The following is a 26,685-nucleotide window of genomic DNA, read 5'->3' as shown; positions in this document are numbered from 1 at the left end:
GTCCGGTGTGCTGAAGGAAGGTCTTATACATTCGCTAAGGTGTGTCCCCGGGTGTGTTAGCGGGGTTAGCTGCCATTAACTCCTCCATCTCCTCGTCCCCCTCATCAACATCATCTCGGAGCGCCTGTACCATCATTTCCCATGCTGTCGCCCTCTCCATAGCCTTCTCATCATCCGTTCTCCAAGCCATCTGGTACCTCAAAGTGCTTTCACACGCTGCCCACCGCAAACATTCACCATACCATCGCTTATATGTGGGCCCCGCTTTCGACTTCCAATTCCTCGTGATTTCCCGCTTTGCAAGGATCAGCCCCAAATCTATAAACCGACTGGTATTTTTATTCTTAGACGTGTGCGGAAACCAATGTACGACCCCCACTGCCTTGGTGTACTGTATGTCCCTATCCGTTGCATTGTTCAGAGCCCTCCCAATCTCCTGCCAGTAATCCCCCAATGCAGGGCAGTCCCACAGCATGTGACCCAACTCCGCCCCAACTGTGTTACACCTGGGGCAGGCCGCTTGTTCCACCCCAAAGTATTGCCGTATTTTCCCAGGTGTGAGGTATGCCCGATGAATAATGTAGAAATGTATTAGCTGGAACCTGGCGTTTCTCGAGCTTTTCCGTGCCCGTCGTAGCAACTGACCCCAAGTCGCACCAGGGATCTCCATTTGGAGGTCCAACTCCCACTTAGCCTCCAATGCCATGAGCGGCTGCAAAGCCTCCCGCAACATTCTGGAGTAGAGACAGGTTACCGCCTTAAAGGTCCCGGCTGCCATCATCGTATATTGGCACGCCATGGAGATCACCGGTTCCTGCAACCCCTCTCCCCAGTGGTCCTGCATAGCGCCTGTTACCGCCGCATGCAACAAGTAGTCGCCTCGTGGGAGGTCGAACCGCTCCTGCAGGTCCTGAAACGGGAGCAGCACACCATCCTCGTACAAGTCGCCCAGCATATGGACACCAGCTCCCTCCCAGCCCAGTAAACGCGACCAGTCCCCTCCATGAGGGAGGGCTGTAACCATCCCCAGCAGAATTTCAGGAGCATACATAAGGCGGACCCCCGCTCGTTTGCGCGCCCGATTCCAGCAGAGTCGAAATGTCTGTTCCTCCACTGTCAGATCCCTAACCAAGAGCTTCTGATGCAGTGTGATGTACGCCAGCACATGCCGGGGGGTGCCCTCATCTCTAGCATGTTCCGGGCCTCTATATACCCTCGCGACCTCCTGGGTGAAAGCCTGCAACTGAGTCGCCAGATAATAACCTTCAAAATCAGGCACCGCCATGCCTCCCTCATCCTTGGGCCGCAAGAGGGTATCCAGCGCGATTCGTCGCCTACCTGTGCCCCAAAGAAACGCTATGGTCAGTGATCTCAGGCGTCGGAAAACGGAGCCCGGGATCCATACCGGGAGCGTCCTAAAGTAGTACAACAGCCTGGGCAGAGCCACCATCTTAAGTAGGGAGATCCGACCAGCCAGTGACAGTGGAAGAGTGGACCAAAAATCCATACTCCCTCTCAGGGCGGTAATGCAACGGTTAATATTACCATCCAGCATATCCGTCGGGGTATGGTAGACGTAAACGCCAAGATAGTGCAAACAATGCGGTTCCCACCAGAGTTCCTGCGCCGTGAGAGGGCACGGCTCTCCGTGTTTCAGGGGGAATAGGCAGGATTTGGGCCAATTGACCTTCAGGCCCGACAGTCGCCCAAACCGCTCCAACAGACGTCTCGCCCCCAGTAGCTCTGCTTCCGCATCAGCCAGGAACATCAGTAGGTCATCCGTGTACAGCAAAATGAGATGCGGCCTGTCCCTGTACATCAGTCCTGCATATTGGCGGCCCGATCTGGCCTCCACTGCAAAGGGTTCCATTGCCAAAGCAAACAAGAGGGGAGAGAGAGAGCACCCTTGCCTGGTGCCTCGTCGCACGGGGTACTGCTTCGAGATCAGGGAGCCAACCCTGACTCTAGCTACGGCTTCCGTATACAGGACTTTGGTCCAGTTGATGTACCCGTCCCCCAGCCCGAAACGCCGCATCACCTCGTACAGATAATCCCACTCAAGACTATCAAAGGCCTTCTCGATGTCTATGGAGAGCACAAATGGAGTAGTGGTGTCCGACCAGTGGGCCCCCATCAACCTTGTAAGCCTGCGGATATTGTGGGTAGTGTTACGCGTAGGGATAAAGCCGCACTGATCCTTGTGAACCAGACCAGTCATGTGGGCCATTAGTCTATTCGCCAGGATTTTACTCAGGATCTTGTAGTCCGTCGTAAGCATGGACAATGGACGGTAGGAGGATAGAGCAGCGCCCTCCCTGCCAGGTTTTAACATTGGGATCATGAGGGCCTCACACATTGAGCTTGGGAGCCGACCACGCGATTGCGCTTCATTATAAACCAATTGCAGTTGCGGAGCTAGGTACTCCAAATATTTACTATAAAACTCGATCGGGAGACCGTCAAGCCCCGGAGTCTTATTCCTAGCCATCTGCTTCACTGCACTCCCTATCTCCCCGATCGTAATGGGCCGACCCAACTCCTCTGCCTCCGATTCCTCCAATTGCGGAAGCTGTAATCCTTCTAGAAAGGTGCCCAGCTCATCCACCCCGTCCGTCTCTCCGCTCTCGTACAAACATTCGTAATACGCCCTGAACCTATCCAGGATCCCGGCTTGGGTGCGGCATAGCTCCTCCCCCACCGCCTGAATCGCCATGATCGGCGTGCCCCGCCTGATCGGGTTGGCAAGCCACGCCAGCATCGACCCCGCCTTATCACCTTCTGCATGCGCCTTTGTCATATACGCTTTATGATCAAAGCTACGCAGTCGCTCTAATTCCACTGCCAGTGCTTCCCTGGCGCCATTAAGCCCCTCCTGTAACTCGGGGTGATTCGGGCGTTCCCTCTCCTTCTCTCTCAACCGCTTCTCCGCCTTCTCAAGATCATCCAGCAAAGTCCTACGAGCCCCTGCAGCGCTCCCAATACAGTGCCCCCTGACCACCAAAGCAAGTCATCCAAGGTATCAGGTTGCAGTCGCCATGTTGGTACACAGTTAACTTCCACCATCCAGTTCAGGGACAACAACAAAGGATTGTGGTCCGACATCGTTCGAGCCAAATACTCCGCGCCACCCACCGCGGAGAGCATATGTGATGAGCACAGAAACGCATTCAACCTAACATGCAGGTCATGCAAATGCGAGTGAAAGGAATAATCCCTAGTGGTGGGGTGCAGTGTCCTCCAGGCGTCTCCTAGGGCCCAACTCTCCTGCCACTCCAGCCTGCGTTTGGCCACCCTGTGTGCTGGGGACGCACGCAGCGGGGTATGGGATCTATCCAAATCAACATCTCCCACCGAGTTGAAATCCCCCCCCATGAGCACTGGCCCTGCTAGATAACTCGCCAGTTTGCCCGAGAGTGTTGTTAAAAAAGCGGGCAAATCCACATTGAGGCCGTACACGCTGCAGAGGGATACCACCCGGCCCCTCAGTCTCCCCTCCACCGCGACATACCTACCCTCCGGATCTACCAACGTCTTAGTGACTTGGAAAGGGACCCCCGCACGTATCCAAATCAACGTCCCTCTTGCAAAGGCTGAATATGTCGTGTTAAACAGTTGCCCCCTCCACCTCCTTTGTAGCGCAATCCCCTCCTGTTTGTTGAGATGCGTCTCTTGTAAGAACGCTATATGCACACCCCTACGCTTTAGGTACGCTTGAACCTTGTGCCTTCGTGTCATAGTCTGCAGACCCCGCACATTCCAGGTCACACATTTCAGAGCCCCCGTACTAGCCATATCCCTTTGCACACGCAGATAGAACAATAGAAGTCATCGACCATGCGCGTTTGCCAACCACGGTCTGCCCATCCCTCCCACTCCAAACAAATGAACCCCCCCCCCCCAAGACAACCGGAGCAACCCCAACAACTCTCGGCTCCCACCCCCCGAGGACAGGCCCCCCCTCAATCTGAAGCGACCCCATCCAAACTGTCACACCCAACTACCCCTCAAAGGAAGGCACTAGTGTTCGCAGTCTCCACTGCGATGACCGTAAGGGCCAGTAGGGCGCGGATCGATGTCGAAAGGTTCGTCAAAGCAAATCAATCCCGCACTTCCCGCCCCACGATCCCCTCATTACAGAGTCACGAAACCCCAAATAACAGTGTACTGCGCTCACGGGCACAGCGCCCCAGTGTCTGACCAGTAGGCCGCTTCTCCTGTCCATCGTGTCACGCCTCAAGGATCTCCCCAGAAGTCTGCGGTGTCACTATAGGGCCTTTGGCTCCACCAAATTCCGAGAGCCCTGTCTCCGACCCCGTGCCCTGCTCATCAGAGTCCGTGCCCTTCCCGGACTGGCTCCTGGCCACGCTAGAGGTCCGCAACTGCCTGCAGAGCCGCCTTCCTCTCTGTCTCTGTCTGTGACATGGATGGTTTACCAGTTCTCCGACGATTTTTTCGAATCCGCTGGGACTTCCTGACCGGCTGCGCCACTCTAGCCTCCTCCGCCCTGGCTTTAGCTCCATCCGCTCCAGCTTTATAGGTGTCCCACCAGGCCCAGGCATCCGCCGAGGTCGTAAAAAAGAGCGATTTTTCATCCACCACCACTCTCAGCTTCGCCGGGAAGAGCAGGGAATATTTTATGCCCTCACCACGGAGCTCACGCTTGAGGGACAAGAAGTTGGCCCTGAGTCTCTGAGTCTCAAACGTGTAGTCCGGGAACATGGTGACTCTGTTATTATCCACTTGAAAAGGTCCCGCTTCCCTCGCCCTCTGTAGCAGCCAGTCCCGGTCTCTGTAGTGGAGCAACTTGAACACCACCGGGCGAGGTGGAAGGCCCGGGGCCGGTGGCCGGGCCGGTACCCTGTGGGCCCGCTCTAGGGAGAAGAAAGGAGACAATCCCTCCGGCGCCACTTCAGTGCGTAGCCAGTTGTCGAGGTAGCCCACCATATCGTCGCCCTCAATTTTCTCCGGTAGGCCCACGAGGCGAACATTATTGCGCCTACTCCTGTTTTCCGCATCCTCTGCCCTCCTCTCCAGCACCTTCAGCCGGTCTAGGGCATCTGCCACCTGCGCTTTCACCGCTGCGTGGTCCGGAGCCAATTCCTGAACAGCGATCTCCACAGACTTCACTCTATCCTTAAGCTTGTCATGATCTGCTTTCAGGAGACCCAAGCCCGTCGCCACCTGGGCTATGTCCTGCTGCAGGGCGTCTTTTGTGGTCGCGATGGCCTCCAATATACGGTCTTGCATGCGTTGAAGAGCAGACTGATCACGATCCGCTCCTTCCGCAGCCTCTGTGTCGGTCGCTCCTTCCCCCTTCCCTTTCGATTTCACCATCTCTGCTGCAAATTGTAGCGGCCTCTTGGGTCACCTCGTCACCCCCACTCCGCACTGCAGGGCTCCACCACTAGGAAATTCCCCGGACGATAGGATCAGATAGTTTGGATGTGCTTAGCACTGTGGGCTCCGCTCCAATCACTCTAGATGAAGCCTCACTCTAGGGTCCACTGCCGCCGTTGAGCCTTCTGATGCCAGTCCGTGCTCAGATAGCCGGGACCGTCGTCACAGGGCCGCCGCCATTTTATCGCTTCTTCAGCGAACGTAATTGTGGTCACGATGCCCAACAACTCACATCAGCTTGAAGAAAGTGCGCCCGTGTCCACTGAGGTGGTCAAGAGGGGCCTTTCAATCCATCCAACACCGCCAGTAACAGGCCAGCAGAAGAGTCTGGCCTCGTGCTCCCGTTGTTTCTTTGTCTCGGGCTCAGGGCGCCATCTTAGCTCGATGGCCTCACGCCTGGTGCCAACTTTCAAAGTCAAATTTCAGGGCCAGGAACAGCTTTAGGTCGTCCGTTGCGAGCGCCGCACCTTCCGTGATGACTTAAGATTTTGGATTTTCCCAGTTTCGCTGGGATTCGTTCAGAAAATCTGGATGATATTCGGGATCGGGCGCGGAGCTCCGGGCTCACGCTGCCTACCTCCTTGGCATCCAAGCCACGCCCCTTATTATCAAACTGCATGAGGAGAATTACGCCCAGGTAAGGTAGGGACAGCAGGGCGAACTAACTGATCGTTTCCCTGTTAACAAGGGAGTGCAGCAAGGATGTGTCCTTGCCCCTATCCTATTCTCCCTGTTCATAAACAAGGTAGTCAGTTATTACACTAATTTTCCAACCGATGCACCATCTCCAGATGGTTCAAGGGCTCTTATTTTTTTTTATTTTTTTTTTGTTTTTGAAAACCTTTATTTGTGTAAATGGATGCATACAAATACGGGCCTACAACCCGGGGGCCGGCCACGGAACAAACTACTGGAAAGCACCATTATCAATTAAAAGCGCGGAGTGGTTAAGCGATATTACCTAACGCTGCGAGTCCATGATGCTAACTAAGTGGAACCACTCGACATAGGATCAGAGAAGGTTAATTTTTATATATGAAGAGAATAAAGGATCAGTTGTATAAGAAGCGACCTGGTGCACATGGCGGGGAACCAAACCAACTACATCGTAATAGTAAATCCACAGATCTGTAATCAGAAAGGTCTAAAGCATGCAAACCATAGATGCCCTTGCAGTTCTTCATTGGTAGTGTCCACTCGCAACCTCATGTGCCCAGAGACAAACAGAACAGCACTCCCATAACAGTAAAAACCATCGGGGAGACAGATAAAGTTGCAATCATTATACAACCCAACCCGGAAAATAAGAAAACAAAAATACTGGAAAAAGGGGAAAAGGGGACTCCACGTTACTGTACCCGCCCCACGGCAATAATGGCGAACAATAATCCAAATAGCAAACGTGTTTAGGGGCGGGGCAACTAAGTCAGGATAAATAGAACCTAAAGTACCATATTATATATAATACCTAATCCTCCCCCCCCAGTAACTCACCCCGCGGGAATCGCGCACAGTCATGGAGACCCAAGAAAAGGACACAAAAGAGTCATAGAAACAAATAACTATCTAATAGATCCTAATCCACCCACCCCACCCTGCTCCCCTGCAGAAGGCTACGGCCTACCCCCCCCCAGCAGCGTGCCTGTTGCCCTAATTATGAACCCGAAATATAGAATGAGACAATATAGGGAAAAGAAAGAGAAAGAGAAAAAGAAAAGCCAGGGGAGAGGATAACATGTAACAGGGAGCACGGCCCCCACGCCCCGCCCGCACAAACCGTTAGCTTGGCCCAAAATGAAACTGGCAAGTTTGCGGGTAGCCATACAGATAAAGGGATCGACAAATTATCACAATTTGGGGCAGTCCTTTACTCCGTGCATCGGATAGTAGTCCTCCGGAGCAAGAACCGGGCTCACCCCAGTCCTTTCTTGGCGAACGCCACGATGTGCGTCGATGTAGTGGGCATAAAACAAAGCGATGAGAAAAGGCCGCGGAGAAGCCGCTGGACGGTCAATGAAAGCAGCCCAAGCCACCTCAGCCGATGGCAATGCATAAGCTGTTTACGGCAGTCATGTATACCAGTGTCAATAATCACCAGCTGTTCCTCCCGCTTGCGTATCGGAACATCGCTGCCCCCACCAGAAAGCGGGGAACAATACGCGACCGCCTCAGGCCCATCCGCGTCCCCAAGGGACGACCCGGGAGCAATGGCGGTCATCACGTTGTCCGGTGCACAAGAATCCTGGGCCAAGGTCAGTTGCCAAATCTTCAGCGCTTGTAGGACGTCGCCAATCGTGGGTTCGCGCTCACCAGTGCTGGCCCCGGCATAGTACAGAGACAATGAATCTGCATCTCGGGGCGTTCCACAGGATATGGCATCAGCTGCCATTTTATGAATACAGCGCCGTACCTTCGAACCAACTCCAGAAGTGGGCTCACCAGCAGGGCCCCCGCGGGATCCCCCTCAAGCACACAAACCGCACTCGTGGTGCAGAAATGAGAACCACCAAAAGAGGGGGATCCGCCAGCGCCACCGCTCCGCCGAAATCACTCTCCACCACCGAGCGATGAAGTCCGGAATGGCCGGACAGGGCAACAAATGGGGGGAGCCACCAGCACGGCGCCCCCCCACACACAACTTGCCGCACACCACCTCTGGAGCACCGGACGGTAGTCCCAGGCGCGTTCAGTTGCCTCCGGGCTCTTCGCACATCGGCATCTTCCGGCCGGCCCCAGTCCTCCACCCGAGGCCGCCGCCGACACCGTCTCGCCGGCAAACTCGCTGAAAGCGAGGCCCCGGTCTCCACCCCAAGTAGGCCGCACTTCCTGGGAGGACGCCACTGCGGACCCACTGAGCGCCAAATCCACCAGGATGGATGGTAAGTGTCAGCAGAACTTCGTATATAAATTGTTATCCTTTTTGGGCAGGATGCGTGACAGGATAGTCGAGTTTGGGCAGGGAGGCCGGCGGAGCCGAGCTACCGTGCGGCCATCACGGTGCCGAGCTTGGCTCCTCCCCCAAGGGTTCTTATTTTAATGTTTGCAGACGATTCTTTAATCCTATCTAAAACTCAGTACGTTAGATAAGGGTCAGTGTTTGAACATAATCAAATGTGAAAAAACTAATGGGAAAACAAATTACAAAAAAAGTTCACCATAATACTATTTCACATGTCATATTTAATAAACTGACAAATCCCGGAGAGTCAATGATACAATTTTTATCATTTCAAATGAGTGAATAAAAACACGTTGAACAACAGTTCCGGGTTTAAGAATTGCCCAAATGCAAACATAACTCTTGTATATCAAAGTTATCTATCTCATATAAAAATGAGAACGTGCTCACAGTGAGAAAGAGAAGAGTGATGGGGAAGGATGGGAGTGATAAGGTAGTGTGGGACTGGGTAAAGGTGGTGTGACCATAACACAATCACAAAATCAATAAGGAAAGACCTTTACAGTCTAATCTGATCATGAGTTCCCTATTTATCTTCACACATAGGGTGGATAGCTCGACACAGTTGGATCCTAAAATGTGAGACCGTGGAAAAATCAGTCTACGTGTCGACTCCGCTTGATTAAAGGGCTATTTGCGCCTTATTCTGGAGTCTTCATCAGGACGTACTAGAATGGGAGCACCTGAAATTGTAAACATAAGCGCAATGTCACAGACTGAACATCTGAGGTGAACTAAAAAGCTTAAGTGGGGGGTATCTAGACATATGATACCTACATTAGAGAGCGGCCTCTCAATGACCGTCTTGGTAGGACATTGAATTAGTTCCTCAATCATTCGGCAGATCTGAAACAATATAGAAAAGAATTCAGATTCTAGGACATGTGATTGTTGTCCTAGTGGATATGTTAATAGTGAAATGGGGAGACTTACTAAGGTGGGCTATGAGGTGGACCGGGTATAAATCTCCTGGTTCATCTGTGGTAATATTATTTCCAAAAAGGCATTATCAATCCGCCAACATGGGTCAGACTCTGATGGTGGGTCTAAAAAGAGGATGGGGGGTTGGAAGTTAAAAAGAGAGTACATCAGTTGTCATTCTACTTTCAAGGCTAAGGAAAGTTTAAATCATTCACTAAGAGCCATATTACAATGTTATCAATGGTCATGACCAGGCTGAGGTCACTGGCTACTGGGGTGGAGATAGTTCCTCATCCCATGTGTTAAAAAGAAGGGTTATCATGTGGTCCGCTTCCTGGGAGGGACGGTATATCGCTTAATTCTATATTAAATGTCTCAACAGCCTTGAGTCGTTAACTAGTGACACGAGAAAATGCTATGCGTAAGAGCCTCATCCCATGCGTTGGAGGGACGGTGTGTCTCATAATTATATGTCTCAACAACCTTGAGACATACCTCGCGTGTCCGTTAACTAGTGTTTATCTCCAGAACATAATGAAACAGACTGCCTAGCCTGTGCCCAATTTCGATCAAAAAAGACACTTCAGGTTCCACAGGCTGCAAGGCAAATTATGCAGAAACCAGCGCCGGAGCCCGAAAATATCTTCGACGTTGAACAAGATCTCATCGAGGCCGAAGATTCAAATCAACAGTCGGTTAAAGATTCAGAGCATGACTCCAACTACTATGTCCCCGAAGAAGAAGACATCGTCGAGGTAGGAGATGACGAACAGGGGATCGGGGCAGTCGAAGACGACTCCAGTGATGAAACGGGGCCAACTACATCGGGGCCAACCGTGAGTACAACGCACCAAACATACACTTCTTTGGTTCCACGGGCTCAGGTAGAGGCATCGCCGGAAGGCCTTAGCCAAGATCTCGAAACACATTCTATAGCCCCGCGATGCAGCTCGGCTAAGAATATTACAAAAGAGCCATTGGTTCAACGTAACCCAAAGCTGCTGATATCGAAAGCAAAAGTAATGGAACCAAAAACAAAACCGAAACTAGTCCACAACACTGTCTTCGGACCAAACTATGTCGACCCATTGGAGTCAAACACAAAGGTAGTCGAGCCAAAGGCTGGCGCACCTACATCGACTCAAAAACAAAAGGCCGTCGAACCAAAAAGATCAGCGTCGACAGTCGACAGCACAAAAAAGGGACTCAAACCGAAAAAGGTTGTCGAACCGAAGCAAAGAGTCGACAAACCAATGGATGTGCAACAAAAACTTATTGAACCGAAGAAAATCGACCCGAAGAAAAGCATCGAGCCGAGACAGCAAAGCATTGGTACGAAAACACCGGTTCCAAAGATGCAACAAACTCAAAAAGGGACTATCGACTGGACTAAAAATGTCGGAACAATAGAGACATCGGCTCCAAGGAAACAGGCACAATCGAAAAAGACTGTTGAAACAGAGAAAACTCTCGGACCGATCAAATTTGGTCTACCAATTTCCTCTAAAAATAAGGCAGTCGACCCGAAAACCGGTATCGACCCGAAACAAACTAAACCAAAGACATTGGCAAAACAACAAAGAACTACTGAGCAGGAGATCTTATATCCAGACCCCTCATCAGAAGAACAGTCAAAACTTTACATTGACCCTAATTCTGTAAGAGAAAAATCAGACCAGAAACTGAAAAGACTTATGTCATCCCACTCAAAAAGAAAAGGGACTGTGCAACTTCACCTATTCTATTTGAGCCTATAACACACACTATACCAAACCCATACTCATATACACCCACACACTCAGATGAAGAGGTGGATTATGAGGATAATGAGGAATACAATTACACAGTAGACCCTGACCAAGACAGTCACGCTCAACCATGGGCAGACCCAGTACATCCTGGTGATTCTCAGCCCATTCCAGATGCACCTGCATACCCTGCTAAAGCTTCTCCTACAGAGGATACAGCTGATTTTAATGCACTTATTGATAGGGCAGCCCTCCATCACAATGTAGAGATGCATGCAGACCCCATTGAGGAGGATTTTCTCTTTGACACATTTGCCACATCAGAAAGATCTGTCAAAACGCTACCTATGTTGAAAGGGGTACTTAAACATGCAGGTGACATATTTAAGGAAACAACTAGGGCACGAGTCATTAACCCCAGAATAGAAAGAAAGTACAGGCCAGCGCCAGTAGACCTCACATATATTAAGGGACAACTGCCTTTGGATTCCCTAGTGGTATAGAATGCACGTAAACGTGCAAACTCACAAACCACTGGAGAAGCTCCACCTCCTGACAAAGAATCAAAGATCTTGGAGGCTTCAGGGAAAAGGGTAGCTGCTCAAGCAGCTAATATATGGCGAATATCTAATACACAAGGCCTGTTAGCTAGGTAGGACAGGGCACATTATGACACCCTAGAGACACTTCTCCAGCATTTACCTGAACCTTATAAAGAACAGACTGAAGACCTAGTACATGAGGGAAAGCTAATAACTAAAGCCTCCATTAAATGTGCCCTAGACGTGGCAGATACAGCGGCCATATCAATTAACACCAGTGTTATGCTCAGGAGACATGATTGGCTTCGCATCTCCGGTTTCAAAAACGAAGTACAGTCTACTTTATTAAATCAGCCAGTAAACCCTGACTATTTATTTGGTCCAGCTGTAGATACAATCCTAGACAAAATGAAAAAGGACAATGAAACAGCTAAATCGATGGGAGCCTTACAATCCCAACAACATAGAGGCTCCTTTCGTCGCTCCAATTACAGAGGGGCTGCAAGAGGTAGCTCATCACAGCAGACCTCAGTCTACAAAGCAAATACACAAACTACCTACAATAAAAATAATAGAGGTGGATACCGCGGCAATATCAACAAAGGTAGAGGACGAGGGAGTAATACCACCAGATCCTCTACCAACACAAAACAGTGACTTCTTAGCGCTACCCCCAGACCTTACAACACCAGTCGGGGGACGATTACAGCAGTTCCTACCAGTCTGGCAAAACATCACTACAGACAAGTGGGTAAGGCAAATTATCCAAAATGGCTATTGCCTAGAGCTAACCTCCACTCCACCCAACATACCACCAAAACACCGTCCTATGTCTGCCGAACACCTAAACCTATTGTAGCAAGAAGTCATCAGCATGCTGCAAAAAGGGGCAATAGAGTTAGTACCATTACAACATCAGGGTACAGGGGTATACTCACTATACTTCCTCATCCCCAAAAAGGACGGGTCTCTCAGACCCATATTGGACCTCAGGCCCCTAAATCAATACATTCTATCAGAGCATTTCCATATGCTCACTCTACAACAAGTCTTACCACTGTTGCAACAAGGAGACTTCCTCGCAACTTTGGACCTCAAAGATGCATACTTCCATATACCAATACATCCTGCACACAGGAAGTATCTACGGTTCACAATACAAAATCAACATTACCAATTCAAAGTCCTTCCTTTTGGTGTAACAACAGCCCCAAGGGTGTTCACAAAATGCCTAGCGACAGTAGCTGCACATTTAAGGAGACAACATATTCACGTCTATCCGTACCTGGACGACTGGCTAATACAAGCAAAGTCGGCCCAGCAATGTGCCAGCCAAATGTCCCGCACCATTCACCTCCTGCACAGTCTAGGCTTCACGTTGAACTACCCAAAATCACATCTTCAGCTGTCCCATGTACAACAGTACCTGGGAGCTACAATAGATACTCTAGCAGCAAAGGCATACCCAAACGCTGCAAGAATAAACAGTATGCAACTGCTAATCCAAAAATTCAAGCCTCAACACTCGCTCTCTGCCCGAGTCTTTATGCAACTCATAGGCATGATGGCTTCGTGCATCTTCATAGTCCCTCACGCAAGACTACACATGCGTCCTCTGCAAGAGTGCTTAGCACAGCAGTGGAACCAGGCTCAAGGACAATTGAAAGACCTAGTGTTGGTGACCAGTCGGCGCATACAGCTCTCTGCATTGGTGGAATCCACAAAACCTTTGCAAGGGACGACTGTTCCAAGAGCCTGTACCACAGATAGTATTGACGACGGACGCATCCCTGATAGGATGGGGGGCCCATGTCCTTCAGTACACAGTGCAGGGCCTATGGACAACACAACAAAAGAAAATGCACATCAACTTGCTAGAGCTAATGGCAATTTTTATGGCAATGAAAGCGTTCAAAGTACATTTATGCAACAAGGCTGTGTTGATCCGGATGGACAACATAACCGCAATGTACTATATACAAAAACAGGGAGGAACACTCTCCACAGCTATCACATCTAGCCCAAAGCATGTGGAAGTGGGCTATTCAGAGAAACATTTTTCGCATGACGGAACACCTCCAAGGCAAGGACAACCAAATAGCGGATCTGCTCAGCAGACACAGCCAATAGATACACGAGTGGGCGATTCATCCCACAGTCCTACAACCATACTTCCAACAGTGGGGGCAACCAGAGATAGACCTGTTCGCCACAAAGGAAAACGCAAAATGCCAGTACTTTACCGCCAGGTTTCCACATCCGCAATCACAGGGCAATGCGATATGGATGAACTGGTCAGGCAAATTTGCGTACGCTTTTCCCCCAGCACCGTTAATAACGCTAGTGGCAAGCAAACTACGCCAGCATTCACTGACACTAATTCTGGTCGCATAACCATGGTACATAACCTTTCTAGAACTTTCCATGGTGCCTCATCAAAGATTGCGGCTAACACCCACTCTTCTCACTCAGAGCCATGGAGACATACAGCACCCAGATCTGCAACAACTGAACCTTGCAATCTGGCTCCTGAAGTCTTAGAGTTTGGGTACCTAAACTTACCTCCTGACTGTATGAACATTATCAAAGAGGCAAGAAAACCTACTACAAGACCATGTTACGGTGCAAAGTGGAAGCGTTTTGTCATTTACTGTAATAACAATGACATAAACCCACTAGATCCGGGGTCTCCAACCGGTCGATCGCGAGCTACCGGTAGCTCGCCGACCCTCTGAGAGTAGCTCGCGCTGCTCTTTAATTATTGAGACGTCATTAAGAGTTTTATTTTGTATTCCGTCATTTTTTTTCACATCTATCAGCCCTTGCCCGCCCTCACACCAACCAGCTGCTCTGATTGGCTGAAGTGAGCTTGGCTGGGCGGGCTAAAGAAAGTGACGTTTTTCCTCCTAGTCACGCACCACCTGCCTTTTTCTGGCTGCCACCACTCTTCGCATTTGTTTTCGGTATGTGCCTCCTGGAGCAGCTCTGAGTTAAGTGGGCCCCTGACCGAGCAGAGTCGATAACATCGAGCAGCTATGAGGTACGTGGGACCCTGACTGATCAGTAGCAGAGTCGGTAAGAAGCACTCAGTGCTTGCAAGGCACTTTGATTTTAGCGTTGTCTGCCACTGCGCTTTAGATCTAACTTCAGTAATACAGCGCAGTGGCAGGCAACGTTAACATCAAAGGTCCTTACAGGCACTTTCACTGGTTACTGCAACGCGCTATATATTTGCCTTTTTAGGACTGTGACAGCTGTTAGCAGGCCTGGTTTAGATTAGCATGCACGGACCTTCAATTTACATTTGCCTTAACAGGAATAAAGCACAGAGGCACCCAATGATCAAATTAAAAGTCCTTGCATGCTACCACCATGCTTTAAATCTTTAGTGGCAGCCAGCACAAAAATCCAAGGTGCTTGCCTGCACTGAACTGCTTTCACAGTCATGCAAAGGCAAATATATAGCGCAGTGAAGTAATCAGTGAAAGAATTTCACTGATTTCTATACTGCGCTATTTATTTGTCTTTGCATGACTGTGAAAGCAGTTCAGACTGAAAGCATGCACAGACATTTGATTTTAACATAGGCTGCCATGGTGCTTTAACATTTGCCTTAACAGCAATAAAGCACAGCAGCAGCTGACTTTCAAATTAAAAGGCCATGCATGTACTGTGCTGCTAGGGCGGCGAGACCTATGTCACCCGGTGCTAACTTCATGTGGGGCGCCAAAATTATAGAAAAGCACCTGCTACTGCGTTCTTGGCCTCTAACAAAGTCCAGACAATAATAAAAATGTCAAACTGGGTGGTGAATGCCCTTCCTGGAAACTGAAAGAGAGAGAGATCGTTGGGGGTGGGGGGTCACAAGCATTGTTGCACTGGGTTCCACCAGCGCTAAAGCCGGCCCTGGCTACCGTGTTTTACATCTTCCTGCCTTCAATAAAGCGCGGTGGCAGCCAGTACAAAAATCCAAAGTGCTTGCCTGCACTGAACTGCTTTCTCATTCATGCAAAGGCAAATATATAGCCCAGTGTAGCAATCAGTGAAAGCCTTTCACTGATTACTACACTGCGCTATATATATTTGCCTTTGTGTAGTAGAGTGAAAGCAGTTCAAAGCATGCAAGGATCTTGGATTCTAACGTCGCCTGCCACCGCGCTTTACATCCTTATTCAATAGTAAAGCGCAGTGGCAGCCAAGGTTGAAATCAAAGGGCCTCACATGCACTGAGCCTCATTTTTGTAATTAAAATGAGGTGCACTTTGAAAATGAAGGTCAGACTGGGGCCAACTAGAACAGTACTCTCACCTTCAGCATTACTAAAAGTACATGTTTTTGAAAAAGGTAGGTCTGTACCTCTCCTTTGCAAATGTTCCTTCTGCAACATGTGTCAACAGGCAGAAGCAGGACGTTGTCCCAATTCAAAGAATGAGTCGAATTGATGGGTTTTGTCTTGTTCTTCTCTGCGTTTTCAATCCCAGACTGCAAAATTGCAAAATCCATGCCACAGAAAGGGAGAATGTCAGAAGGGAAAATAAATGTTACCTTCCCATACTCCTACTTTTGCAGTAAGGTACCAGCTCTCTGGAATGAGTTTATGTAGGTAGGAGACCCATCAAACATTTTGTTAGAGGTGGGCTAACCAAACAATTAACAGGTAGAGCAGAAGGGTTTTTGAGATAAGTAAAATACATTCAAATATGCACTGGCGGCCCTTGACATTTTGAGCAGGTGCAGCACCATGTCTAGGATTGTACACAGAGTCACAGACCGATTGAAGCACGCACAATGAAAATGGGTATGTGCTTAGTGTAGGACAGGATGGTGCAGAGAGAATGCTGCCATCTGAAATCTGTGCAGTGCAGCATGAGGTGTAATGAACATAATTGAGTTAAACGAAAACTAGACTGCAAAGTAAACCATTGTAAAGTAGACTACATTTTGATGAAATAAAAAGCTGCAAAGGGAGTGGAGTTAGATTATTGGAAGTAGAAGACTGGGCAGAGAGTGCAAGGCTTAGCAGACAGTGTGTTGCTGAACAGAGTGAAGAACTATACATTTTCTGAAAATGGACTACGCAGAGTTGAAGCATGTGTTATAATTGAGTTAAGTGCTTCATAGATCAGGGGTCCGAAAAAATGTGTGAGTTGCTTGGGGTTTAGTAGCTCACGACGATTTTCACTGACCAGAAGTAGCTCTCACTACAGAAAAGGTTGGAGACCCCTGCACTAGATGCTTCAACGCAAAATATAATTTGCTATCTTTTGCACCTCCATCGTTGCAATCTAGCTTATTCATCTATAAGAATACACTTGGCTGCCATTGCAGCTTATCTTCAGAGCAGGCAGCATCTATTGCTGTTTGGAGTGCCTGCAATTAAGGCATTCATGGAGGGACTCAAAAGTATAATCCCCCCAAAACACCCACCTTCACCTGTCTAGAAACTAAACATCGTTTTAACGAGACTAATGGGTCCACCATTTGAACCGTTGCATTCATGTGAATTACAATTTCTAACCTGGAAGGTGGCTTTTCTTGTAGCGATTACTTCGCTTAGGAGAGTTAGCGAGCTGCAAGCCCTAACTATTCAAGAACCATTCATCCAAATACATGCAAATAGGGTAGTCCTTTGAACAAACCCTAAATGTATGCCAAAAGTGGTATCCCATTTTCATATCAATCAAACCATAGAACTGCCAGTGTTCTTTCCAAATCCACAGTCAGTACCTGAAAGGGCTCTACATACACTAGATGTCAAAAGAGCTCTTCTATACTACATTGATAGAACTAAGGATTTTAGGAAAACTAAACAGTTGTTTGTTGCCTTTTCACCACAACACAAAGGCAACCCCATCTCAAAATCTGGGTTAGCCAGATGGATAGTCAAGTGCATTCAAATCTGTTATCTAAAAGCAAAACGCACTTTAACAGTTCCCCCAAGAGCGCATTCTACACGCAAACTAGGGGCATCCATGGCTTTCCTAGGAAACATTCCTCTAAAGGAAATATGTAGAGCAGCCACATGGTCTACCATACATACATTCACAAAACACTATTGTGTAGATGTACATTCCAAACAGCAAGCTGCTGTAGGACAGGCTGTTCTTAAAACACTTTTTCAGACTGCTGCAGCTAGCACAGGTAGCCACCGCTAAGGGAGACACTGCTACACATTCTATGCACAGATATGAATTCAGCAGCCCACATGCCTCGAACGGAATATGCTACTTACCGGTATGCATCTGTTCTTGGCATGTAGGGCTGCTGACATTCATATCGCCCACCCTCCACACTCCTCCCCGGTGCCTGTTGCAGCTGTAGCATTCATTCATTCATTCTTACTCTTACTTTCTGGCATGGACATCTCTTACTGTACCACACTCCATCTCTGCCACAATGGCGAAAAACAATCTGAGGATGGAGAGGATGCCCATGCGCACTGTAGTCCAGTGGAGGAGCCACCTATCTCGTGATACTTCGAAGACTCTTCCAGGACAACAATATGCAATCATCTGGACCCAGCACACGGCGGCGATCTATGCACAGATATGAATGTCAGCAGCCCTACATGCCCAGAACAGATGCATACTGGTAAGTAGCATATTCCTTATGCATGCTCAATCTTAGATCTAGGTGATGGTGACTCTGGAGCTTCTTAGTCTCTTAGCCTCATGCATCCTCCTTCCAAACCACACTAGGTGGCACATGCATGTCTTAGACGGAACCCAGCACCAAGGTTGCCTTTCTGATACTAGCCAGGTCTCTGAGCAGATGACTAACCATCTGCAGTGATGCTTGACTAATTACAATCTATCCAATGGCAGGCCACTCTTCCGTCCCCACCCAGAGCTGACAGTGGTGACAGATGCATCACTACTTCTTCTGTGTATCACCTGAGGGAGGTGGAGATCAGATGCCTCGGCTGACCAGTGAAGCGCTGGCTCCAAATTAACCTTTTGTAGTTAAGAGCCATTCATCTGGCTCAGAAAGATTTCCTGCCCTCCATCTGTGTGAGACTGGTGCAGCAGGTTTCCATGTACAGCATCCCTTTTGTGTGCAGGGTGTCAAGAGGTCCTTGAACCTGTGCTTTGCCTTTCTGGAGATAGCTGGAGAGCCAGGACATTTTTCTGGTAACAAACCACTTGGTGGGGTCCTTGAATGCCAGAGTGGACAAACTGAGCAGAAGTTACCTGGCAGGTCATAAGTGGTGCCTAAATGTTAAGTCCTGGCTGAATCTTTTTACCACTGTTGAGAACACTACTTGTCAACAACACTTGCTAGAAGATGCAGTCCAACTAGAGTGGAGCAAAAAATTCCGATACGTCTTGCTATCTACTACCGCTCTATCCGCGAGTTCTGAAGAAGATCAAGAACGACTATTCCCTGGTCATGCTATTGCCCTAGATTGGTTCAGGAGAGTGTGTTAATTTATGCTAAAACTGATATAAAGCACAGAAATACCTGAAATGCGTCCTATTGCTAAAATAGGTAGGAAAGGAATTGAAAGACTGGGCAAAGCAGGATTAAGATGGTTGTAGGAATATCAAAGTTTGAAATGATTTCCTGAAAATATGGAACACAGTGATGCCTTTGAGGTGGAATGGTGGGCGATTCTAGAGTTTGAACAAAAAGTAAAAAGAACTTTGCCATCCATCAGAACTTTTTTAATAAAGGAACTGCCAATACAAACACAGAAAATAACCTGAGAAGGTGGGTCAGCTTCATCCTGAAATAAGCAGTGCCTGAATTATGAATGACCTAAAAATGAGGCACAGTGATTTATATTTGCAGAGTGCTTCTGTTGGAAACCAGTGAAGGATACATAGATTATGGGTGACTGGGGCAGATGCCATAAGGTTAAGGATGAATCTGGCAGCTGAGTTTTGTATAGTTTGCCGCCAATGTAAAAGGTATGTAGTAGGGGAAGACTGGGATCAAAAAAGGGCTTGGATATTCAAACTTTCTTTACACAACGAAACAAGAGAGATGGGAGCTGTGTTCCTGCGAGGGCCTAAGTAGATTAGCATAGGCATCTGGATGTAAACGATTTGTGCTGAAATTATCATTTAGGCCTGTGGGGCAACAGATTAAGGGTTGTGAAAATAAGTAAATGAGTGTGAGAGTATTTGGGAGAAATTAAAAAATACTCGCAACAGAAAGGTAAGGGGGTGCTTAGGACGCAATTAATGGAAGAATGATTTATGCCCACTGGCTCGCTTGCCTTCACAGTTCTAATATGTAATAGAGTAACCAGGGGGAATGGCTGCTGCGATGTCTGGACTGAAGGATTGGGCAGCTTTTTTTTCAGTAAGTAAAAGAACCTCAGCCTGAAGTGATGCTTTGGTAAGGATATTGTGTTAATTAATAGCAGCTGGGGGTGGCGGCAAGGATACATCTGTATGTTCAAGAGCTCTTTCGGAAACCGTTTCAGCTGAGGAATAAAAGCACAATAGAAGAATCAGGAAGTGAGAGTTCAGGGGATTGGAAGTGTAACTAACTCTTCCTGTTAGTCCTCTGCTTGTGGAATTAACTGGGAGTATATATCATATGAGAGTTATGTACCGGTGAACAAGCAAAGAGTCTGGCACATAATGGGCACAGACTGGCTTGCCCTGGCACATACCTGATTACCTTTGTGTGCTGTGCAGACGCACATTCTTCTTCTTATTTATGTAGCCCACTATGAGGTCAAGGGGCATGATCTAAGACTTTCTGTAGTATGGTGATCGAAAAGAAAGTGGGAGGAAAAATAGTAGCTGAACTAGAGACCAGCTGCCCCTTTTAAGAGCCCCAAAGCTTCCTTAGCGCCTGTAACTAGTAGGTAAGTAAACCAAATAAAAACACTGAGGAAGGGAAAAGCATAAAATCAGCAACCAATCGAATATACACCACCAGTAGTGCTGCTATGAACCAGAGTTGCATGTAGCCAGGCACCTCCAAAAGGAAATACAAATAAAGCAAAAGCAGAACATGAGAATGCATGAAGGCTGAAAGTCTCACAGTGCTTCAGTTTGAGAGGAGAAGCTGGCAGGAATCCGCTAGTCTGGTACCCAGAAGTGAGCTCAGGACAGGTCAGGCTAACACTTTAGAGGATCTCCTGCCTCAGCAGTAGGGTAGTGCCCTCCACGCAAAGGTACCCAACTTACACCTCCTTGCTTGGAGATTGAGCTATGGCAATTGACTGCTTTCAATTTGCACTTTGAAGTGGTGTATGTCATCCTCACTCCTCCCTGAAATCCATCTTTACCAGGCATAAAAAGGGACACATTTTGTAACCTGGTGGGATGCCTGGGAAAATTACCTCTTAGAAACTAAGCTGAGATGTGTCGTTTTGTTTGTTGTGCCTGTGCAGAAGAGGACCATGTAGACTAGCATAGTTCTCTACATTAAGATCTGCTATACACTGAGTTAAAAGCAACCCCCGGAAGCTCTGAGAGCCTATTCTACAAGGTCAAGATGGAAGTGAAGTTCTTAGATTTTAGCAAATGCCTTCATTTGAGACTGGCCCTTCTGCACCATATGCTACTCTGTCTTCTACTAATAGCTAAAATACGCTTCCAGTATTTATACCCAACCATATGCAGAATACGGAAAACGCACATCTAAATATAGACTATTTTGTAAATGCATAGCTAATACATTTTAGCGGACTTGATTAGGCTCACCTGTCTGTTCATAAACAATACTGTCTTGCTATATTTTTATTATTCTAGCTAAACTAACTGATGATCTGTTTGCCACATAAGATCTACAGGCGTTTTCCGTCTGAGAATAACAAATTATTCAACAAATGTCAAACTATAAAAAGGTACTAATGCTGAAGACTTACAGCCAGATTCATCAAGCAAATGCGCTCGCAAAAGGGCCAGATTCTGAGAACCTGGCCCTTTGCGAGTGCAATTTTTGCATTTGGGATTCATCATCCCAAATGCAAAAATCGCTAATAAAGAATTCGCAAATTTGCGAGGATTAGCATTTAAGGAATCTCTATTAGAGATTCCTTAAATGCTATTCATGAAACATTTAAAAATTGCGAACTCGCAATTTAGGAGCGCTATTTACCACGAAGTCAAACCTCGTGGTAAATAGAGAAAACTTAGAAAAATGCATTTAAATGCATTTTTCTAAGTTGCATGTTACACACACACATGTCCTTTAGACATGTGTGTGCACAACATCAGTGTAAATTCACATTTCAGGGGTGCTACAGGGTGTCCTTTGGACACCCCTGGCACCCTTGAAATCGGAGGCTGTAGGAATCGCAATTTATTTTGTGATTTCTACATGAATCCCGATTTGCAAGTCCTTAATAGCGATTCCTTAATAATCGCTATTAAGGACTCGCAAATCGGGACTTTGATGAATCTAGCTGTTAGTTCATTAACTTTTCTCGCATCTGGTACTTCTGCAGGAGTCTACCTACTGATGTTAAATGTCTTGCTTAAGAAGTATGATTAAGTCCTAACTGAAATTCAAAATTGGTTAATCTACTTCCATAAATGCACATTTGACTTCTTATAGTTTGATTTTTTTTTTTTACATTTACAGAATGTGCAGCATATTCTTGAAAAACTGTTGCAGAATATGGACACACCCACAGACAGGTACTCAAATGCACAATTATCCAACCTTCTTTAACTCAAGGTATCTTTATTGCAGTGGTCTCCAACAAGCTGCTCAGCAGTTACTGGTAGGTTGTCAGTGCCCTGAAATTAGCTCACTGAAGTGCTGCATAACAGTACATAATTCATAGGGTGTAGCTAATTTGGAGATGTGGCACTACACACCTCCTAGAAGTGGTCCCCACCCACACTAGTGGCAAGACCACAGGCTTACACGCAAGCACACATGGTGTCTATCTGTTGTACCTGTAAAATCACCTTGTCTCCACTCTCAATGTATCAGATGCACATCAGGAATGGCCAACTTTGCAAGCCCCACTCTATCAATAATACAGTACTTGCGCAAAACTGGGCCAGAAAAGAAGTGTCCGCTTTAACCAGAGTGAAGTTGCTAGAGTCCGGGACTTTAAAGACAGAGTGAAATTATGGGATTAATATGCATTAGTAGCCAAGGAGAGCTGAGTATGGATTGAGAGTGAAGAAAGGAAGAGGCCTATTTTGTTTAAGACAGTGAAAGGGTATGTACCTATATGTATTTGCATTTGTTTAAATGTTTCTCTGCACAGATGTGTGCTATTTTGTGTTTTTTTTTTATGTGGCTGGTGTTGTGTTCCTCCTTGAAAAACATTTTCTCACTCTGTAAGCCATATTATCAGGGAACACAAAGTGTATATGGCTCCACCAAACAATTATGACTATTCGAGGCATAACACTGGCATAATGGCAAATCTTAACAAGGTGGGCATCCTTAGACAAATCATGACATAAGGCAGCTCAGCTTGTCATATTGCCAGTATACTTGCCCTAATTGTGGCAATCATTCACATAATTGTGGCCATCTTTGGAATAGTACTTTATGATAGAGACTTCTAGTTGCAGGCTCCTCAAGTTTTTAATAGTCCCCAGGTATCAGACTGGATCCAGAAACTTTTCAGCAGTGTCTGCGCCCCAGAAGGTGGTGCATTGTGGCTCATCACATACAGGGGACTATATAGGTGCCACTCCTGTGTGCTGACATCAGTTTCTGGGCCTGGTCTCTCTGAGACATTTACCTCCTGAGTTTTAGATTTTCTCCAGTGTGCAAGGGACGTCACCCCCTAAAACGACAGGTCTTAAGCCCTGTAGGGTTTGTAATGTAATGTAATGTATTACTTGTAAAGCGCACTGTTGCCAGCCGGCGTCCTGGCGCTGTACAATAATGCGCATGGGCATCAACTCCATCTTCAGATTGTTTTTTTCCCCCATCGGTCTCGGATGTGTTCGACACATTCCAGTTCGGTGTCGTTACCGATCTACCTTTTGACGCGCAATCCTTTACCTTCTCTTTGGTATTGTCTTCATTCGCGTTTCCCATTCAACGTCATCTCTACAAACTTAAACTTCAGTTCCGGTCGTCAACGCATGCCGTCTGGCCTATCTGTGCCATCCGGCCCTTTGGCTCATGGAAAGGACTCCTTTTAAAAAGTGTCCTCAAAGTGGATCCAAGTTTCCACACGCCGATCTTCATTATGCGTGTAACCTCTGCCTTTCACCTGAGCACAAGGCCAAAGACTGTCCAGCATGTGCCTCTTTCTGCTCCAAAAAAACCATACGAGATTGACGAGCTCGAAGAAGCATGGCTCGATCATCATCGATACCGGACGATATCTTCCAAGAAGGCATCAATGTACTGGAGCAGGAGCAAATGGAAGAAGGAACCTTTAGTGCCTCTGAAGCAGAAGAATCTGACATCGAAGACATCACTCTGGGGCAACGGTTCGTAAGTACTGCCGGTGACCCACCCCCCCCACCCATCCATTCAAAGGCTTCGGTAACACCTTCGGGTCTAGGTGCACACTGGGCTAAAACTTCCCACGCCCCACCTTCAGGCCCAGCAAAGAAGTCAACATATAAATGTTCACGCCACTCTAGTTCGAGCCAGCCTACCGTCGGTGCCAAAACCCCATCCTCTGCACCGACAACAAAAGACACACCAAAAGAGAAACCATTGTGTTCGTCTGCTTTGAAGCCTGGTTCCACATCAGCGCACTCGCCACCGAAATCCACAGAGACTGACCCTTCAGATCCGAAAAATCATCGGAACCAAGGAACCACTGGTTACGAAATCCACTAGCAATCAACCTTCGGATCCAAAAAAAATCAGTGGAACTGAACAAACTGGTTCCAAAGACCCCAAGCACACCTTCGGAACCCAAGAAAACTCCTGATTCCAAACCTAAGGAGCATAAAACAACTTCCAAAACTTTGCCACACAAACATCTGACCCGAACAAATTGGCACAGAAACCGGAAGCTCCAGAGGAGGAGCTTTTTCGACCTGATCCAACCCAAAAAACCCTGGAAGTAGACCCAGAAACAGGTCATCTTCGAATTAGTCCTTCTAACAAACGGAAAATGGACAAACCTACAACACCTCCACTTCCTTTAACAAAAAGAGACCTTGCTTCTTCTCCTTTAAGGATTCCTTCTCCACCTCCACCTCCTCAATACATCTCTCCTATCCCATCTCCAGAACCCTCACAATCTCCTCCACCTCCAGATGAGGGCACCACTGGGGACGATGAACCTCTAGGAGAACCTAGTCATCCTTATATCCCAAATAACCCATGGGAAAATTATGGAACTCCAGATGTCCCTAATGTACCACAAGAGGATGTCTACCCATCTCGACCATCCCCTCCAGAGGACACTATAGGATTCACTCAGCTTATAAAATTGATATGTAAATTGATACTTGTATAGCGCACTACTCACCCGCAAGGGTCTCAAGGCGCTTGTACGAATACCGCTGTGGAACCCGTCCTGGCTTTCCCTGTGAGGCATTCACTCCTGGGCACCCCCAGGGTGAAGGCCAGGCATCCTTAGCATTGTGGGGGCCGTTGTGGAGATTAAGCAAGCTATTGCCCAGAGTTGCAGAGTGGGACTCCATGATTGGAATAGGCACCGAGGCGAGAATTATCAGGTCCGTGGAATTTTGAGCCCAAGACCCGCCGAGGCGGGGAATTGAACCCTGGTCCCGGGCTAGACCTCTGCATCAGGGTCTGCAGCTCTAGCCATTGAGCCACACTTCTCCACAACCATTGAGCCACACTTATACACAGGGCTGCAGAATACCACGGGGTAAATTTACATACAGACCCTATAGAAGAAGACTTCCTCATGGACACTTTTGCAACATCTCAAAAGTCCGCTTCCATTCTCCCAATGTTAAAAGCGGTAATCAAACACGCTCCTGAAGTCTTTAAACATCCCTTAAGGGCTAAAGTCATTAACCCCAGGGTGGGAAAAAAGTACAAAGCTGCCCTAACTGACCCTGCATACATTATAGGCCAGCTTCCCTTAGATTCCTTGGTGGTCTCCAACGCCTGGAAAAGGGCTAACTCCCAAACCTCAGGCGATGCTCCACCACCTGACAGAGTTAAAACTCTTGGACGCATCTGCTAAAAGAACAGCGTCACATGCAGCCAACATATGGAGAATTGCCAACACACAGGTCTTACTGGCTAGGTATGATGCGGTGCACTATGATGAACTAGAGACCCTACTATAACACATTCCAGATCAATACAAAACAAGGGCCAATGATCTCATACAGGAAGGAAAACTAATAACCAATACCTCTATTCAATGTTCTCTAGATGCGGAAGAGACAGCCTCCAGAGCTATTAGTATCAGTTTTCTTTTTTACGCGCAGACATGCCTGGCTAAGTATTTCAGGGTTCAAACCAGAGGTTCAAACTACCATACTGAACCAACCCTTTAACCAACACTCATTCGGACCTACGGTAGATTCATCTTTAGAAAAGATGAAAAATGGTACAGATACCGCCAGATCAATGGGAGCTTTGCAATCGCTTGCCTCTCTTATAGGGGCGCCTCTAGAGGCTTTAACACGGATAACTTCTCCACTTCCTATAAGAGTCCCACACAGACCTCCTCTACCAGAGGTTATTACAGAGGAGACTACAGAGGCAATAACAACAAAGGTAGAGGCAAAACTACCAATACTCGCACTTCCTCCACCACCAAACAATGACTTTCCGCTGCTCCCCCAGACCATTGTACTCCAGTCGGGGGAAGATTGACACAGTTCCTACCTGTCTGGAACACCATTACCACGGACAGGTGGGTGAGACAAATCATCCAACCCGGTTATTGCCTGGAGCTCACTTCAACTCCCTAAAACATACCACCCAAACAGTGTCCAATGTCAGCAGAGCATTTAATGCTTCTAAAACAAGAAGTGCTTCCCCTCCTGCACAAATATGCAATAGAACCAGTTCGCCTGCACCATCAAATCACAGGGGTTTACTCCCTGTATTTTCTCATTCCTAAGATGGATGGAACCCTGAGACCCATCTTGGATCTCAGACCATTAAACCTATACATACAATCAGACCATTTTCATATGGTCACTCTTCAACAGGTCCATCCTCTACTCAAACAAGGCGATTTCCTTGCCACTTTAGATCTCAAGGATGCCTACTTCTAGATTCC

At 47.6% G+C, this 26,685-nt stretch overlaps 1 protein-coding gene across 1 annotated transcript in view; it reads left to right on the top strand.

Moving 5' to 3' along the window:
• RNF213 (ring finger protein 213) overlaps window positions 1-26,685 on the top strand; it is a 2,876,335-nt gene that overhangs the window by 574,392 nt on the left and 2,275,258 nt on the right. The window contains exon 11 of the mRNA XM_086931045.1: window positions 22,116-22,171. Within this exon, the coding sequence (XP_086787171.1) occupies window positions 22,116-22,171 (56 nt within the window). The remainder of the gene's footprint in view (window positions 1-22,115; window positions 22,172-26,685) is intronic.

The sequence above is a fragment of the Lissotriton vulgaris genome, chromosome 7, assembly GCF_964263255.1.
Source record: "Lissotriton vulgaris chromosome 7, aLisVul1.2, whole genome shotgun sequence".
Lineage (NCBI taxonomy): Eukaryota > Metazoa > Chordata > Amphibia > Caudata > Salamandridae > Lissotriton > Lissotriton vulgaris.
The sequence above is the reverse complement of the archived record's forward strand: the minus strand, read 5'-3'. Positions and strand labels throughout refer to the sequence as shown.